Source organism: Myotis daubentonii, chromosome 8, assembly GCF_963259705.1.
Source record: "Myotis daubentonii chromosome 8, mMyoDau2.1, whole genome shotgun sequence".
Lineage (NCBI taxonomy): Eukaryota > Metazoa > Chordata > Mammalia > Chiroptera > Vespertilionidae > Myotis > Myotis daubentonii.
This window is the reverse complement of record NC_081847.1, coordinates 23086641-23105234: the sequence shown is the minus strand read 5'-3', so window position 1 is coordinate 23105234 and position 18594 is coordinate 23086641. Positions and strand designations below refer to the sequence as shown.

Sequence of the window (18594 nt, the reverse complement as noted above, 5' to 3'; positions counted from 1 at the left end):
CACTAAAAACATCTCTTCCACTAAAGCTTTTATAGGGCACCCTCAGTTGAATTCATGAACATTAAGAGCATCTTCTATTTCAATCTTGAGGATAGAATTTGCTTCTACTGGAGCAATTACTGTGGCTCCTCAGCCACCCTCACCCCAGCTTTCTGGGTCTATGATACCCGCAGAGTGCCTTGCATCTGAATCTTCCAGCATCCATAGGCCATGAAGAAACTCAATCTTTTATGATTTTGGAGTCTCTCTTAGTAACTTCCTCATCATTGGACTAGATATCAAGATTGCTACTTTATAAAGAAACATATGTCCCTTGTAATACTTCTAAATCAGTGTTTGTAAGACTTCAATATGCACACAGAAAACCTGGGGGTCTTGTTAAAATGAAGGTTCTAATGCCGTAGATGTAGAAAAGGGTGGGAGCCCAGGTGAGGCTGACATATTTGGCCTTTGGGCCACACTCGGAGTAGTACCAAGCATGTCGCAGCTGCTCAGTAGTATCTGCAAAATGAATGAAGTATTGCTTCTGAGACTGACTCACAGGGAACATGTGATTTTCAGAATTCCTTACAGCAGTGGCCGAGCTGAGTCCTCTTTTATTTCAATCAGCAAGAAACTATAGTGCCATTTCCAAGCATGTAGCCCTAGATTAGATGCTGTGGAGGATACAGGAGCGGCCACACTGCTCAGGAAGGAGAGGCTCATGCAATGACAAAGCAGCACAAGTCATTGTACCTAAGTGTCGGCTCCCTTGTCTGAGACAGGCTGACATTGCTACAGGAATTGGTCTTTCTGGAGGATCTTGATCTCAGATTTTTGAAGGTAGGATTTTTAATAGGAATTGAAATGTATGTGGCCAAAGAGTATTTCAAAAAATTCTAGGTGAAATAAATAAAATAGTATGGCATCTTTAGAATAAATTATAAAGTACACAACAGAAGTTAGTTAGACCTAACTTGTGATCATGGAAACGAGTAAGCTCAACTTTGGACTGTATGTGTTTGAGATACTGCATTCTAAATACCTTCTATATGTAAATACTGAGGGTCTCACCCAGGGCAACAAAAGAGTTCAAATAAATGTCTTTCTGTTAAATAGAAGTATACCATTCCCAAAGTTGTTCAGAACAATCTGAAAAATAAACTTAATGGGCACTGCTTATTGTAACCGAGGTTGAGACTCAATTCTTGGCAATTCTTTAACTGGTCATGATCCTATTTTAATAGATTTCAGTGATTTTTTTCTTTTTCTTTTTTTTAAAATATATTTTATTGATTTTTTACAGAGAGGAAGGGAAAGAGATAGAGAGTTAGAAACATCAATGAGCAAGAAACATCGATCAGCTGCCTCCTGCACATCTCCCACCGGGGATGTGCCCGCAACCCAGGTACATGCCCTTGACCAGAATCGAACCTGGGACCTCTCAGTCCGCAGGCCGACGCTCTATCCACTGAGCCAAACCGGTTTCGGCTCAGTGATTTTTTTCAAGGGTTTTCCTTTGTAATGTTAAATTGTGGCCACATAAGTGAGTGTCTTAAAGAAAGGAGGCCAATCTGGGCCAGAAGTAGAACTGGTTGAATGCCAAAATATAGAACAGGATATAGAGCAGGAGCTGACAGACCTCAGATCTAATCCCAGTTCTGCCAAGTTTGAGCTGTGTGGCCTTAGGCGAGTACCTTAATGTCTCTGAGCCTAAATTCCTTACTTGTAAAAGGAAGCTATTTCCACCTACCTTGCAGGATTGTGACAGGAGTTAAGTCAGTGTGTTAGGCAGGGCAGCTGTTGAAAGCAGGCCCTCAATAATGGGTAGCCACTATCTCCTAGGATTAGTGGTGGAGGCTTGCCAGCAGCTGACTCAAGACCCGAGTCACTTCAGTTGCCCAAACATCGTGACTGGGCCACTGAACTCCAGTGCTTGAAACAGTATAATGACTACTTTAAAATTTCAAATGACATCCTTGAAAACCAGCTGTCACTCACTGTACTTGTGCATTGTTTTCTTCCCTCGCTGAGCAATTGGATGTCACAGATAGGGGCTCTCAAATCTCAGGGACTGTTTTTTACTGTCATTATTGCCATCTTTGCAGTTGCTGCTGCTCACGTTCAGTTTCTGCTCTGAGCAATGCTCCCTGCCTAGTAGGTGAGCGAATGAGAACTAGTGTTTGATTATAGCAGAAAGGACACCTGCCCTCAAATCTTTGTTCATTGGGAGAAGTTCCCTTTCTGTCCTTTGAACACATTAAACAAATAGAAATCGCCAAGGAGAGGGCCTTTGCTGGAGCATTCATCCGGGACAGTATGCTATGGAGGCTTAGGGTTGTGGGCTGACATACACACCTTCCTAAGAGGTGGTTTTATTTCTTTACTAGCCCAGTAGAAATGACTAAATGCCTGGCGATATAGTGTTCTGTGCCTAACTCTGAGGGCCCCATATAAAAAATGTTTGGAAAATAAATGACTTTGTGAGCACCTAAAATAAAGGCATGAAGAACCCACTTGCTAGGATGAGAACTCCTTCATGGTTCTGGAGTCTGCTAACCATAGAGAGAACATATCTTAGGGAAAGTGTTATGGTATATGTATAACAGTTAATTTTTGTTGCTTCAGAAAACACCCCAAAATTCAGTGGCTTCTCTGAGCTGGGGGGGGGGGGGGTAGGGAAGGGGGCTGGAGGTCCAGGATGGCTTTATTCACAATGCTGGCATCCCAGCTGGGCAGCTGGAGAGGGAGATGGCTGGGCCTCTCCCCACCTGCTTCCTCACCCTTCAGAACCCTCCCCGGGCTCCTCACATGGTGGTGGAAGAGTTCCCTATAGGTAGAGGCCAAGTCCTAATACAGGAGCACTCTTGCATCCCACTTGCTATGTTCCCATTGGCCAAAGCAAGTCAGGTGGGCCGGGCTAGGGTTGGTGTGAGAGGTGACTAAGCAAAGGGAAGTGGAACTATGGACATCACTTTTCACATAATATGACAGTTATTGACACCAGATAATTTTGATACAAGATCCAAAAACAAGAAAGTCTCTAATGCCGAAGTTCTAATATAAGCATCATGGTGAGTTTAATGCTAAAATCTCAAAGTTCAGGGTGACATTGCCCAAAATTAGCTCTCCATATTACTGCCACACTGAGGGAAAGGTTGCAAGAGATTTCTAGATGGTTGGGGCCCTGTTGCTTCTGCTGAGTCAAGCAGGACACCTCTTGGCATCATGGGATTGTGTCCTATGCCTGTCTCATCACACAGGTGACATGGACCCTACCTCTGTGGTTTAATAAGCTTTTCCTGTCTGACCCACTGACCGCTTCCTATGAACCTAAAGACATTATCTCTCTGCTTGTGACTCAGCGCTGTTGTTCCCTTTAACAAACATGGCCTCGTGGGTGCATATAGGTTGTGGTTGAATGTGGTCACAGGTGCGTATAACCCTCTGCACCCGGATGCTCCCACTGACAAGAGTGAAGTTACATGGTTGTTCCAGGCACCCTCTGGTGTTCCTGGTGAAATTAGCAAGAGATCCCAGGCTGCAAAGTCTCAGAGGGAGCAGCAGCGGCCCCTAACTCTGTGACGTGTCCCTCCGGAAGCATCCAGTTCCGCTGTTCGTGCCCAGTAAGAGAGGGGAGCGAGGAGGAAGGCTAAGGCTGGGGAAGCAGGCCCAGCTCCGCCACACAAAGCAGTCGTTTCAAACATCTGCTTGGCCATGTGGTTGGAAAACCATTTCTTAGAAGAAAATCAAAGTTTGGAAAAATTTGTTTGGGGAGGGAATAGAAATGAATGGGGCCCCCGGGGGCAGTCGATGTGCGAACAAACGCTCTACTCGGGGGTAGGGAAGAGAACACCGTGAATCACCCCCCAGCCTACCTCTGCTGAATGGGCTGAGGAGACTCGGGGGCCCTGTGTTTGCCTGAGGAGTGTTCAAAGTGAACTCCATGTAAACAACAGCCCGGGAGGCTGGCACAGGGCCCGCAGTTCAGGTAGAAACATGTGTGGACTGCATTCTTGCCCGACCTACATAATAATAATCACCACGACCTGTTATGAATGGAGAGGACCCCTTCCCTGCTAGGCACATGCCTGTACCTCTGCACTTGGCACCCGCAGAGGCCCAGGCTGTAGAAGCATTTGGCCAAACCAGGAGAAATTACTACTGAGTGGGGATGCTTCGGAAAGAGTCGAACTTTTGAGATTAAGAGTTTAGCGCTAGAGCACAAGCGTTCCTTTCTGTCTATTATGACCTTAGATAGTCACTCAATCACTCCAGGGCTTAGTTTCTTATTTTTAAAAAGATGAATTTACTGTTGATAATACACCAGCCTCTCACCACCTCTCACTATCCAGACCCCCCTACCCTGGTCTGCTTCTCCTTTCATGTCATTCACCGACTTCCAATCTGCTGTATAATTTACTCATTTTTTGTTTACTGATTATTGGCTGACTCTTCTCACTAAAATATTAGTTCCACCAGCACAGGGAATCGTTGTAAGTTTTGTTTAATAATATACCCTACATACACAGAATTGTGCCTAGCATGTAATAGGGACTCAATAGGATGGATGTTGAGCAATGACCTCAAAGAACCATGTAGCTTCACCATTGTGTATCTGTTGTCTACTGCTGTGTAACAAAACATCCCCAAACATCATGGCTGAAAACAGCAGCTCTTGATTATTTCTTATGATCTCATAGCTCGAGAGTTCAAGCAGGGCCACACTGGGCAGTCCCTCCACTCTGAGGGCGTCAGCCGCATTCAGCTGTTCACTGCGAAGGGCTGGAAGCTTCATGAAAGCTTCACTCGCATGTCTAGGGTTTTGGTGGGCCTTCATGTGGCTTCTCTCTTTCCATGTGGTGTCCCGTAATTCACAGGTTGAGCCTCAACTGGATTCCTCAGATCGAAAGTCAGAAGCTGCCAGGCCTCCTAAGGCCAAAGCTCACACAGATTCTAGGGGACATAGTCTCTCTCTCTCTCTCTCTCTCTCTCTCTCTCTCTCTCTCTCTCTCTCTTTCTCTCTCTCTCTCTTCACTGTAAATGTAGGAACAGGGAGGTAAGGAACTAATGGTGGTCATCTAAATACCTATCATATTATTGCATGATCCTATGCTCTGCAAATGTATGCATTTTCAATAAGCACTAACTCGGCACCTGTTGGGGCTGTCAGGCCCTGGTCATGGGCTGACCACATCAGTGCCCAAATCCTCAGACAGAGTCATTGCCTGCATGAGGTATATCCCTAAAATGAGCCCTGGAGCTTTAAGCCTTTTGACTCCAGCAGGCATCTGGGCCCCTCCAACAGTGAGAGTGATTCAGGGGGACAATTGGCAGGCTGCTTGTCGGGTGGGTTTGGGGACTCTTTTGATGAGGCTGTGACTGTCTTCCTGGCTCCCTTCCAGATTCCACCGACGGGGAGGGCGACTGGAGTCTCTGGTCTGTCTGCAGCGTCACCTGTGGGAACGGCAACCAGAAGCGGACCAGGTCCTGTGGCTACGCGTGCACCGCCACAGAGTCTCGGACGTGTGATCGTCCAAACTGCCCAGGTGGGTTTATGCTCCTAGTTCAAGTTCAGTCTTGTCCAGACTGAGAAAAGAGATGAGTAATGAGCTTACTAGGTGAAAAGATGTTGGAGATGAAAAATAATTGTGACTGTCAGTAGTAGTAGTTGTCACACTCCAGCCTGTTACTGTGTGGTCCACACATGTTTAAGGAGTTGTAAAAAAGAAGGAGGGGAAGAAAAAGAAGTAGAAGAAAAGAAGGATAAAGAGAAGGAAGAGTATGTGACCAAGACCATATGTAACCCACAAAGCATGAAGTATTTACTCTCTGACCCTTTTCAAAAAGTTTACCAACTCCTGGTCTGTATTTTTACATTCACTATGTGTTCCCCACTTCAGGTAGAATACCAGTCTATAATGATAAAAGCATAATATGCTAATTAGACTGGACAGCCGAACGACCTTCCTAACATCCATCCAGATGACCTTCCGGACAAAGCCAGGGTTGCAAGAGCCAGGCCCCTTACACGAATTTTGTGCATCAGGCCTCTAGTCTAAAATAATATCTTAGGCTCTCCCAAGAAACCACATATTCCAAATGGCTTCATCTCAAAGAAATTCAGGCACAGAAAAGTTAATCTCTGCACCCAGAACTTCTGTTTCCTACCCCTGAACTCTGCTCTCAAATTGTAAGGCTGAGATTTGGACCAAAAAAGAAGTGAAAGAGCTCTAGATGGTTTGGCTCAGTGGATAGAGCATTGGCCCACAGACTGAAGGGTTCTGGGTTCAATTCCAGTCAAGGGTATGTATCTTGGTTGCAGGCTCCATTTCCAGCCCTGGTCAAGGCACATGTGGGAGGCATCCATTCACATCAATGTTTCTCTCTCCTCCTCCTCCTCTACTGTCTCTAAAAATCGATGGGAAAATATCCTCGGGAGAGGATTTAAATAAATAAATAAATAAATAAATAAATAAATAAATAAATAAATGGAAGGCAAAGGGGTTTCTGAGGAGAGAAGGATAAGATTGAGCATGTGTGTGTCAGCCAAGGGGTGTGTGTAGAAAACAGGGCTGAAATATCAGAAGTGGCTGTGCTGGCGCCCTGTCAGCCATGCAGATGGATTTCAGAAAATGGAGCAAACATCAAGATGCTTTTCCTGTGAAAATTTCCTGAATAAAACTGAGTTAGAAGTCTGATAGGATGGGATTTGGAAGGATAGAAATAAAGCAATCCTATCTAATAAAAGAGAAACATGGTAATTGGCATACAACCGCTACCCTTTCCATTGGCTAATCAGGGAGATATGCAAATTAACTGCCAGCCAAGATGGCGGCCAGCAGCCAGGCAGCTTGAAGCTAACATGAGGCTTGCTTGCTTCAGTGACAAAGGACTCCAACTGTTCCCCGCCTGCCACTGCCGGCCTCTGAGCCTGCAGTTTGAAACATTGTAACAAATATAGAAGCTAAACAAAACCCCAGAAACCCGCTTTCAGCGAGCCCAGATCTCAGAGCTGGAGTTGATACAGTGTTTCGAGATTATAGAACCCAAACAAACCAGATACCTGCTTTCAGCACCAGAGGCCTCAGAGCTGGAGCCTCAGAGTTAAAGCTGGCCCAGAATAAAAAAAAAAAGAAAAGAAAAAAAGGAGCAGTTGGGAGCTTCAGTCTCCTGCCAGCCTGAAAACAGCCCTCAGGCCCTCACCCAGACTGGCCAGTCACCCCAGTGGGGACCCCCACCCTGATCCAGGACACCCTTCAGGGCAAACCAGCCGGCCCTCACCCGTGCACCAGGCCTCTAGCCTATATAGTAAAAGGGTAATATGCCTCCCAGCACTGGGATCAGCGGAGCCGCGAGGCCTCCCGACACCGGGATCAGCGTGACAGGGGGCAGCGCCCAAACCCCCTGATCGCCCTGCGGCTCTGTGTGTGACAGGGGGCGGGGCCACTACTTCCCTATCCACCCTGCTCTGTTCGTGAAAGGAGAAGGCGCCCCAACCCCCTGATCAGCCCTGATCTGTGCCTGATAGGGGGGAGCTCCCCAACCCCCTGATCACCCTGCGCCTCTGTGTGTGACAGGGTGCGGCGCCCAACCCACCCCCCCACGGGCCCTGCTCTGTGTGTGACAGGGTAGAGCTATAACCTCCCCATCAGCCCTGCCCTGAGTGTGACAGTGGCGGCGCCCCAACCCCCTGATGGGCCCTGCTCTGTGCGTGACAGGGGGGAGCTCCCCAACCCCCTGATAGGCCCTGCTCTGTGCGTGACAGGGGGGAGTTCCCCAACCCCCTGATGGGCGCTGCTCTGTGCGTGACAAGGTACCGAGCCCCAACCCCCCTGATGAGCACTGCTCTGTGCGTGACAGGGGGCAGCGCCCCAACCCCCTGATTGGCCCTGCTCTGTACGTGACAGGGGGTGGCGCCGCAACCTCCCCATCGACCCTGCCTTGAGTGTGACAGGCGGCGGTGCCCCAACCCCCCAATTGGCCCTACCCTGAGGGTGACTGAGGGTGGCTTCACAACCTCCTGATCTGCCCCGCTCTGTGCATGCCAGGGCTGGCGCCCCAACTCCCCAATTGGCCCTCCTCTGAGCCCAACCAGGGGCTGCACCTAGGGATTGGGCCTGCCCTCTGCCACCCGGGAGCAGGCCTAAGCCAACAGGTCGTTATCTCTCCGAGGGCTCCCAGACTGCGAGAGGGCACAGGACACCCCACCCCCGCGGAGTGCACAAATTTTTGTGCACCGGGCCTCTAGTCTATACTAATAACAGGGTAATATGCTAATTAGACCAGAAGTCCTTCCTGACAAAGCCATGGTGGCAGAGTCAAGGCAGAGGCAGTTAGGGGTGATCAGGCCGGCAGAGGAGAGCAGTTACAGAGATCAGGCTGGAAGGGGAGAGCAGTTAGGGGGATCAGGCTGGTAGGGGAGGGCAGTTAGGGGGATCAAGCCAGGAGGGGAAAGCAGTTAGGGGGATCAGGCCAATGGGGGAGAGCAGTTAGGGGGATCAGGCCAGCAGGAAGGTGAGTGGTTAGGAGCCAGCAGTCCCGGATTGCAAGAGAGATATCCAACTGCCGGCAGTCAGACATCCCTAGAGGGGTCCTGGATTAGAGAAGGTGCAGGCTGGGCTGAGGGACACCCCTCCCCTCCTGTGCATGAATTTCGTGCACCGGGCCTCTAGTAAATAATAATAATATGATAAGGAAGAAAAGGAGTACAGGAAGAAAATGAAGGAAGAGAAGGAGAATCTGAAGAAGATGAAAAGGATAATGATGAAGATAAGAGGAAGCAAAAGAAAATGAAGATAAATATGAAGATGGTAAAAGTATTGAAGAAGAAACAAAAATGTGATTATGAAAAACAGGACTTTTCTAGTATTTTGGTATCAAGCAAATCTCTAAAGTCATTATTTCATTTAATTTTACAATAGCCTTATAAAATAGGTATTTATTATTGTGCCCATTTAACAGTTGTGAAAACTGAGACACTGGCTTCATTTGCCTAGAGTCACACAGGCAGCAAATGATCAACCTGGAATTCAAGTCCAGCCAGTCTAATTCCAGAGACCACGTTCTTAACCATGAAACTATTCTACCTCCAGCAGAAGAAAGGGTATCAGGCTCAGCCACACATGGACACAGACAGCATTTAAAGTCAGGGCTCGGGGGATTGCCTCTTGTTCCTCTTCCGGAGCTGGCATCCAGACCCAAGATGGTCCATTTAGACAGCTTATTAGGGGAAGGGTCTTCTCTGTCGCCGTTTTTAATATTGCCTCCTCATTTTCCCTCACACTGAGAGCAGTGTGGCCGGCAGCCCTTCCCCCACATTTTCTTCTCATCGGACCTTGCCTTCCTTCCATCCTTTCTGCCTCTCTGTTCCTGGCTCTTCCAGCTTTTCAGGACTCTCTTGGAACATGAAGGATTTTTTTTTAACAGGATTTCTTTCCTTATTCGGTGTGTTGATTCTCAACCATATTGCAAAGAATTGCAGGGCAGGTGGTCTCCCTGGCCTGGTGGCACTGTAAAAGCTTGTCGCATAGGTCAACCCTATAAATAAGTTCAAGGGGCCTCACTAAAATCGAAGAGAGCCCCTTGAAGGAAATCAAGTCGTGCCTAATAGGCAGCCCAGGCTCTCCAACCCGTCTACATCCCACAACTCCTGCCTCATCTGACTGCCTCGGCTTGCACAGGATTCCTGTCTGTAAAGGAAGCCTGGGTGGGGTGGCAGTTTGGAAGGGGAGGAGAGCCAAGAAGTTTGAGGCAAGCTAGGTTCGGTCCCTCTGAGCAAGTAATGACAGGCCCAGCTTACTCTTTTTGAAGCATTATCAACAATGCTAAAAGTCCCAGAATATGAGATACCTGGTCTATGGCTATGGACTACTGCATCCTCAAAATGAGCTAGACAAATATTCAAGGGACAACATCAGCGAACTCTTGCTACTTACTACTTAGTCTAAGTGCTTTCTCTACACATAACTCATTTAATTCATTCAACTCTGTGTGGTGGGTCCTTTATTTCTCCCCATTTTACAGATGTGAAAATAGTTACACAAAAGTTAAGTGGCTTTCCTAAGGTCACACAGCTAGTAATGATTGAACCCAGTCAGTCAGTCCGTCCTTAAGACTGGTATTGACCACTAGACTGGTATTGGCCACTGCCTTTAGTTTAGTTTGTCATCCTGACACCACCAGGCAGACAACCATTTTGATATGTGTCCCCCACTGCCCAACACTGCACTCTTGGACCTAGTGAACGAGTTCCTTAGGACTCAGTCAGGCACATTTGGATCTGATTTCATGCTGCACATGGTATCTGGGGTTTTAATATATTTTATGCTCTGCTACCTGCTTTTTACTGTTTCCTCTGTTGGCAAGTTTCTACCCATGAATAGTAATGAACACAAAAAAAGGCTTTGTTGAGGTGTATTTGTTTTTTTAATTGGTGGAGGTGGGGGTGGGGACTTTTTCCATATAACCAGGGGAAAATGAGCCCTGTCTGTGTTTAGGAATTGAAGACACCTTCAGGACAGCTGCCACCGAAGTGAGTCTGCTTGCGGGAAGCGAGGAATTTAATGCCACAAAACTGTTTGAAGTCGGTAAGATTTTTTTTCTTTTTTATTCAAATATTGATTTAGTATTTTGGACATTCCTTTTGCCTTTGCAATGTCATCCTTGGATCCATTTAAATGTTTCCTTTTCCTCATATGGTGTCCAATTCTCCCAGCATATTTCTTGCACAAGGTCGTTTCTTAATCCAGTGCTGCCTCCGTTTTCTGATCTGTAAAATGGTATGAGGAACTATGCCTACCTTATAGAGTTGTTGTAGAATTAAATGAGTTCATATTTGTAAAGGGTTTAGAACATGTTGCTCACACTGGACATCTACATAAGTTTGATGGATAAAAATAAGTCGATGGATGTACTTTAGGTACATGAATTTTGATAACCGGCCACTCTGGAGGGAAAATGCAAGGCCGTTTTCTGGAGCTGCACTGAATGTTGTTTCTGAAGACCCTGCCCTCTGAAGGAGACCCCCACTGACTTTCAGACACACACTTCCCAGGATGGAATCTCCACTCTCTCAGCTACTGCTCAGTCAGGGGCTCGTAGAACTCAGAGCCCAAAGGAGCCTCAGCACACCCCTCTGGGCAACACCCTGCTCGTGTCCTCTCTGTGCTCCCTCCCATTTAATCCTTATCTCACTTCATGAGGAAGGCGCTGTTTACATCTTCAGTTTGGCGATGGGAAAACTGAAGCACAGTGAGGGAAGACAGCTTGCTCAAGGTCACAGAGCTGCTAAATAGTAGATTCTGGGTTTGATCCCAGGCAGTCCAGCACAAGAGCCCCCACTTTTCAACTAGGCCAGGCCTCGCTGAGCTCCTGAGAGATGCCCCATCTCTCTTCCTCATTCCACTGAAGAGGACCCCAAGCTCTCTTCCAAGCTGCCCGCCCCCATCCTGGCCACTTGATTTCCACTCATGACACCACCAACCTCCCAGGCACCTGGGTCAGAGCTGGTGAGTCATCTTGAATGTCCTCCTCCCTTTACCCCCAAGCCCGCCAAGGCCTAGCAGCCTTCTTTCTCTAACTATTGTTGGTCACACCTGCTGTTCCCTCCCTGGACTCTTACAATTGATACCAGCACTGAATATATCTTCTGACTGTACAGCTCAATAAATAGCTCACTATGGCTCAAAAACCTTCAGCCCAGCCGGTGTTGCTCAGTGGTTAAGCATCAACCCAGGAACCACTAGGTCACTGGTTCCATACCCAGTAGGGCACAAGCCTGAGTGGCAGGCTCGATTCCCAGCAGGGGGCATCTAAGAGGCAACTGATGGGTGATGTTTCCCATTAATGTTTCTATCTCTCTATTCCTCTCTCTCTAAAAAATGCAATATAAACATAGTTTTTTTTAAAAAATCTTCAGTGGTTACCTGGTGCTCTCTGAACAAGCCTCACCTACGTCGAAGACGTCCATGATCTGACACAACCTGCTTCCCCACAACCTTCACTGAAACTGACTGTGTTCCCTACTGCCAGACAACACACCAGATTTTTCTGCTCAACCTTAGTTTGCACAAGTGGTCACACTTCGCCTGTTCACTCAGCCAGTTGTTCCCATAGAGCAGTGGTCGGCAAACTCATTAGTCAACAGAGCCAAATATCAACAGGACAACGATTGAAATTTCTTTTGAGAGCCAAATTTTTTAAACTTAAACTATATAGATAGGTACATTGTTATCAACTTAATTAGGGTACTCCTAAGCTGGCCTTTGCTAAAAACGTCCTCAATCTGATTGAGGTTTGTTCGCTGAGGTCGACCCCTTCCAACTCTCCCATCCACACTCGTCTTATATACTTATTTCATCTATCTCCTTTCGTTCATCCTCTCTATATGTCCAAACCATCTCAACATACCTTTCTCAATCCTTGACACTACATCTTCTTTCACTCCACGTTCCCTAAAATTAACTTAATAAACTTTACTTAAAGTTTTAAGTCAACTTTGCACTGTACGTGCACGCCCGCACGTGGTATTTTGTGGAAGAGCCACACTCAAGGGGCCAAAGAGCCACATGTGGCTCGCGAGCCGTGGTGTGCCAACCACTGCCATAGAGCAATGCAGGACCAGCATAAACATATCTTTTTGTTTTTAAACCAGAAAGCCATATTAATAGGTAGAACCACCGATTTCAACTGTTAGCAATTAATTCACTATTTTTCATACTGCAAAGGCCAAACACAACAACTATGGGGGCGGGTTCAGGCTCCAGCCTTATAGGTAAAGGGGCCTCTGGCCTAAATGTTAGGTTCCTTAAAAGCTGGGGCCACCAGCCAGCCGCTTCCCTTTGGAGGCATCTTTTCATACGGATTTGCAGACAATAATGGTTGCCATTTAGTGCTTAAGGTTAAGAGGTTAGGGCACTAGACCTAGTTTTAATTGGTCAGTGACCGGCAGAAATACAACTCAATCCTACAGATGTTACTTGTAAGCATTTTCTACCCCATCACCATGCATTGAAAGAGGAGATTTAAAATGGCCCTCTGAGTTAATTTTCTTGTGGGTGATAATGGGATATGGTTAACCCCATATCCCAATATCCTCCTTTTGTAGTTTTGCTTTTTGTAGATACCTACTAAAACTTAGACTTAGGAATAATAATGTCATATAGTTCCAAAAATAATTAAAAACTATAAAGCATATATTATGATGGTTAAATCTAGTGATGGTGTACAGGTAGTCAAGTTCAAACTTCTCAAGTTAAAGGGAGGTGAGCTAGGACCAGTGGTTCCAGGGGCTGCAGAGGTTGGCTCTGGGAGGGGGTTGGGAGAGGGGTCGATGGCAATGTCACCTGCTGTCTGTTTTGCATGTGGTGAGAGGGTTTCTCTGTGGCCTTTTCCAGACACGGACAGCTGTGAGCGATGGATGAGCTGCAAGAGCGAGTTCTTAAAGAAGTACATGCACAAGGTCATCAACGACCTGCCCAGCTGCCCCTGCTCCTACCCCACCGAGGTGGCCTACAGCAGCGCGGACATCTTCGACCGCATCAAGCGCAAGGACTTCCGCTGGAAGGACGCCAGCGGGCCCAAGGAGAAGCTGGAGATCTACAAGCCCAGCGCCCGCTACTGCATCCGCTCCATGCTGTCCCTGGAGAGCACCACGCTGGCCGCCCAGCACTGCTGCTACGGCGACAACATGCAGCTAATCACCAGGGGCAAAGGGGCGGGGACCCCCAACCTCATCAGCACTGAGTTCTCGGCGGAGCTGCACTACAAGGTGGACATCCTGCCCTGGATCCTCTGCAAGGGCGACTGGAGCCGGTATAACGAAGCCCGGCCTCCCAACAACGGGCAGAAGTGCGCCGAGAGCCCCTCGGACGAAGATTACATCAAGCAGTTCCAAGAGGCCAGGGAGTATTAGAGAGAGACCAGCTCCGGGATTTGGGACACAAACGCACTGCACTGATCTGCGGCCTAGAGCGCAGTCCCTCTGATCCGCCTTCGTGTGTGTTTGCATGGACCACATGCGTATGCTTCATAAATCGCACTAGGCATGGGCGCCAGGCCATGGGTGTCTGCCATCTGAAGCCACCCTTGCCATCTACGATGCCCACAGACCTCCGTGGGACTCCTCCGAGGGGTGGTGTTGGGAGGAGGATGAGGACGCAGAAGCCAGGAGAACCTGGAAGCCACAGTGGGTGGGGTTCAAGTCACACCCAGATCCAGGGTTTCCTCGCCAAGCAGAGGGGGAAAAGAGACTGAAGTTGTAAACATTATAAGTTTTTATCTATAACTTATTTAATATGAATGTGACTTAAGCGTAACCTTTTCTCTGGAGTTGTCATCGGGAAACTTTAATCGCTTCTGTGGGAGTGCAGACAGGGCTTAGGGAGGTGGAGGAGAAAGGGAATGTGTAATGATGTCTTTAAAAATAACTCAATAGAAATATATCAAAACAAGAAAACACCCACCCTATCCCAAATATGATTTAGTCATGAGGCACCTTGCTGAAGTCTCAGTGTCCAAAACGTCCTTGCCTGACTAAGAAAGGGGGTGGGGGCGGGGGCAAATGGATGTTTTAGGGGCAAATCTGAGGCCTGGTTTTAAATGGGCTTTTAAAATAAAAGGCCACTATTAGCTTAATGCTTTGATTCTACTAAAAGGCTTCAGAATGGCACAATTTCGGTTCATGCCTTAATAGGTCCAGAAGGCTGCAGGAAAGTCAGACATGAAAACAGAATAGCACTTTTGCAATGATAAAAAAGCAAGATAAATGGGGAAAATAACATGGACCCCCATGTCATCTATTTTATTTTAATACCACCTTAACTTGTTTTTCTTCACCAATATATTCACAGTAAATAAATATAAAAAGAGGAGGAGGACTCAAGTCTAGGAAATCCTAATTTTTTTTATGTTTTAAGAAGGGAAAATAACTACATTATTTTTGTAAAGTATTTATTGAGTCATTGAGTCTAGTGCATCAAGCAGTTGTAATTTGACCTGGTTCTGTGGTGTGGAACTTAGGGCAAATAAAGAGTTTGTTATTATGCAATCTTTACTTGCAAAACTCCAGGAAAAGAGAATATATAATAAAATCATAATAAAATGTGTTACCTGCAGTAAATGTGTTACTTGCAAATATTTATGATGCAAATACCATAAAGAGCTCTGATGAAGCAGGGCTGTGAGGCAAGGGCGTGAAAGGTTCAAGCCAAGTGGGGATAAAAGGCTCATTGACTGATTTAGTGGTGGGTGGTGTAAGTCATAGCATCTTTGGCACCAAGAATGTCAGTCCAGCCCCAGGAGGATGAAGCTCACTGACACAGGTACAATGTTTTGCCCCTCCCCCACCCCAGAGCTAAGAAAGAGCTATGAAGACCAAGCCAGAGCAAACGCTTGCGACAGCCCAAATGTGTGAGGCTGCTTCCAAACAGAATCTGCAATTACGGTAATAAGTAGAACTACTCATAATGCAAGTTACTCTTTTTCCAGATGACAAAAGCAAAACTCACATAAAATAGATCACATAAGACCCTTCTTTCACATCCGAGCCCAATGCTCTTTCTACTATATCAAATATTTGGTGTCTTTATATTCCTGGTGTCTTTGGTATTCCAAGTAATCCTACCCTTAGGTTTGCCTAATAAATTCTTGTTCTTATGGAAAATCTCTTATCAGTCATTTACACTTTAGAATGAATTATTCATGTATGGCCCACTCTCAGTATCTTTATAGTTGAGATTTATTTCCATTTATGAAATGAGAAGCCTTATTCATATCTGGAGGAATTTTAAGCAACTGAATCGGTAGGGAGAGAATCAATAGGTCTATATATCAGGGAAGCAGATTTGGTTTCTGATACTAGGGCAGCTATTTTTGCAAAGAGAGATGATTGCAATGAAATGTGTTACCTTTGAGGTGATGAGTTCTCTGTCAGGACAGATATTCAAGCAGAGGCTGGAGATGAAACACATGAGAACTTCAACTGAGTGATGAGGAGAGATAAAAATGTACAGCAGTAACACCCTCTGATATGTGTTCTATTCTATTAAGAGTCAGTGCAAGGCATGATGGGAAAATAGAAGCAGGAATCCGGAAGTACCTGTTGGGTCTGATGGAGAATTAGTATTTCATAAAGCAGCAAAGTGGGAGGATGAAGTGAATGCATTTTGAGTAAAAAAAAAAAAAAAAAAAAAAAAAACCAAAAACAAAAAAAAACTGTATGGACCAAAACAAGCAGCTAGGAAAGAGTGTGGTGTTTCCTGAAAACTGGGATGTTTAGAGTGATGCGCAAAGAAACAAGAGTGACAAGTTATGGAGCCATGGCACAAGTATTCATGTTAAGGATTTAGAATGGAAGATTAAAGGTACCAGACCTCTTCTCTCCTACAGTGAGGATAACTGAGATGAGTAATGTTTCCAATGAGCATTTTCGTATCAGCTCTTGCTGATGTAATTAACGGAGAGCTGGAAGGTAGGGTAAATTGGGAGCTGGGGAGAGCTACTGGGCTCTTCACCTTCTGAGAACACCCCTAGCATTCTGTATCTCATGAGGATAGTCTCACACCTCTGGAAATTTGCTAAACTATAATCTGCCTCTATCAGGATGAGCTAGTTTTCCGTCCCAAAGCTCTAGGAGGCCAATGAGCGATCCTCAGAAATCGATACCCCTCTGCTCAGGATCTACTAAGACCAGGGAACTTTATCTCATTCAATAAGGGTCCCAAGCCAGCCCCAGGGTCACCCAAGTAATTAATTCCCTCACGGGAAGATTGTCGGCAGCAGAACAGGCTCTCTGCACCCTTCCCTGCAGCACCTGGAACTGTGACCCCTCGGCAGCTGCTCTCATCAAATGCTGTGCTCCTCTGCCTCCCCTGCAGAGAGAGTCCCATTTCTAGTAATTCACTGGGCCTCTGGGCCTCTTGGGTGCCACCTGTGAGCAAACCTATAGTGGCAAACAGAGATACCCAAGGCCCTCTAGTGGCTGCACATGGGAAGGCTGAGGGAGAGGCTGGGTAGGTGCTGAGCTTTTCTCTTAAGCTCGGATGTGTCCACCATGATTATAGCCTCCCAAGTGTTTCTGTCTTCATAGCTCAGTGGCCAGGAGGGTGGAGTTCTCCATCCTAAGCCCGGGGATCAAAGAATAGTTACTATACCAGCCACTTTTCCTGAGCACACACTTGGTGCTTGTGTGCTAATCACGTTACGTGGGAGGCAGGCATATTAAGTCCATTGCACAGAAGCCCAACAAAGCTAGTGAACTGGCCCAAGATACTAACACCTCAGCTGGTTGAAACCAGTTCTGTCTGATCACCAAACCCACGTTCTTAACCGAAACCCCTTGTTCTACTCTCTTCCTAACTCTTCGCAACACTCACAGGATCGGTTGGTTGGTTGGTTGTTTGGTTTGTCTGTTTGTTATTTGTTTTGCTCCCTCTTACCCTGCCTTTTCTCAAATTGTTCAAATTTGCCAAGTGTCCCTGAGCCACCCTTTATAGTGTCTCACATTGGAGACAGAGGACCTGGCTTCATTTCTACATAGTCTGCTTTGTTCTCATTATACAAAATAAGTTTTGATCCTGTAGCTGAGTCCTAGCTCAGATTAGATAAGTAGCAGAGCTCGGCATTTGTAGCAGACCTCCAAGACAAGAACAGAGACTGTCTGTTTCCCTCACTGCACATAAACCCCATGCTGTTGCCTGTTGAGTAGACCTCATGGGTTGGTGCTATGCCTCAGCTTTCCTATAACCCCAGCTCCTAGCACTGCACCTGGCAGATGTTATCAGGCAGTGTGCAAAGGGTATAAGAGTTTGAGGGTTGAATCAAACAGCCTGGTTTCCAGTCCTTGCTCTCTTACTTGCCTGCTGGGTACCAGGAGGTAAGTTAACCAGCCTCTAGGCATTTCAGTGTCCTCATACAGTTGTTGAGAGAATGAACTAAAATAAGAGACGAGAAGTTCCTAGAACAGGGCCTGTCATGTGCCATCTGCAGTGAAGTTTGGGCATTGGTATAGAGTGACTAGACAACTATTTATTGAGCATCTCCTAGTTGCCAGGCATTGTTCCAGATGCCAAAGATACAGCAGTGTACAAATTCAAGTCTTCCTGTTGGAGGATAGACAACCAATAAATAAGTACATAATCTGAGAAAATGGCAAATGATATAAAGAAAAATAAATTATTTGATCACATGTGTATGTTGCATTAAATTTCAAGTAATGCTAGTTACTGTAATAGGTAATCCTCAAAATTACAGTGGCTTATCACAATAAAAATCCAAAGAGTATGTTTCTGGTCCAGTGGCTCTCTTCTAAGTCACAACCCAGGAATCAAGGCTTCTTCCATATTGTGGCTTAGCCATCTTCAAGTGTGACTCTAGGGTACCCTGGGGGTCATCCCTATTCCAGCCTGGTTGTGGTACAAAGAGCAGGTAGAATATGCATAAGGGCTTGCATAGGTCAGGCAGGTAAGTATTATACATCACTCCCACTCAGTTGTCACATATCTGTCCACTGAGCTCCTCTGCAAAGAAGACTGGGAAATGGAGTCTAGTTGGAGGCCCAGAAAGCAGGGATGGGCTGTGTGAGTGCCCAGCCAGTCTCCGCTTCAGAGGTAGACC

General features: G+C 46.4%; 1 protein-coding gene across 2 annotated transcripts in view; it reads left to right on the top strand.

Annotated features, from left to right (window-relative positions):
- ISM1 (isthmin 1) overlaps positions 1–15086 on the top strand; it is a 77742-nt gene extending 62656 nt beyond the window's left edge. Inside the window, exons 4-6 of one of the 2 annotated variants that reach the window (XM_059705526.1) lie at positions 5385–5528; positions 10479–10568; positions 13377–15086. In XM_059705526.1, coding sequence (XP_059561509.1) covers positions 5385–5528; positions 10479–10568; positions 13377–13894 — 752 coding nt within the window. In that variant the 3' untranslated portion in view covers positions 13895–15086. The remainder of the gene's footprint in view (positions 1–5384; positions 5529–10478; positions 10569–13376) is intronic. The other variant, XM_059705527.1, reaches the window with a different exon arrangement.
- Positions 15087–18594: the final 3508 nt, after the last annotated feature.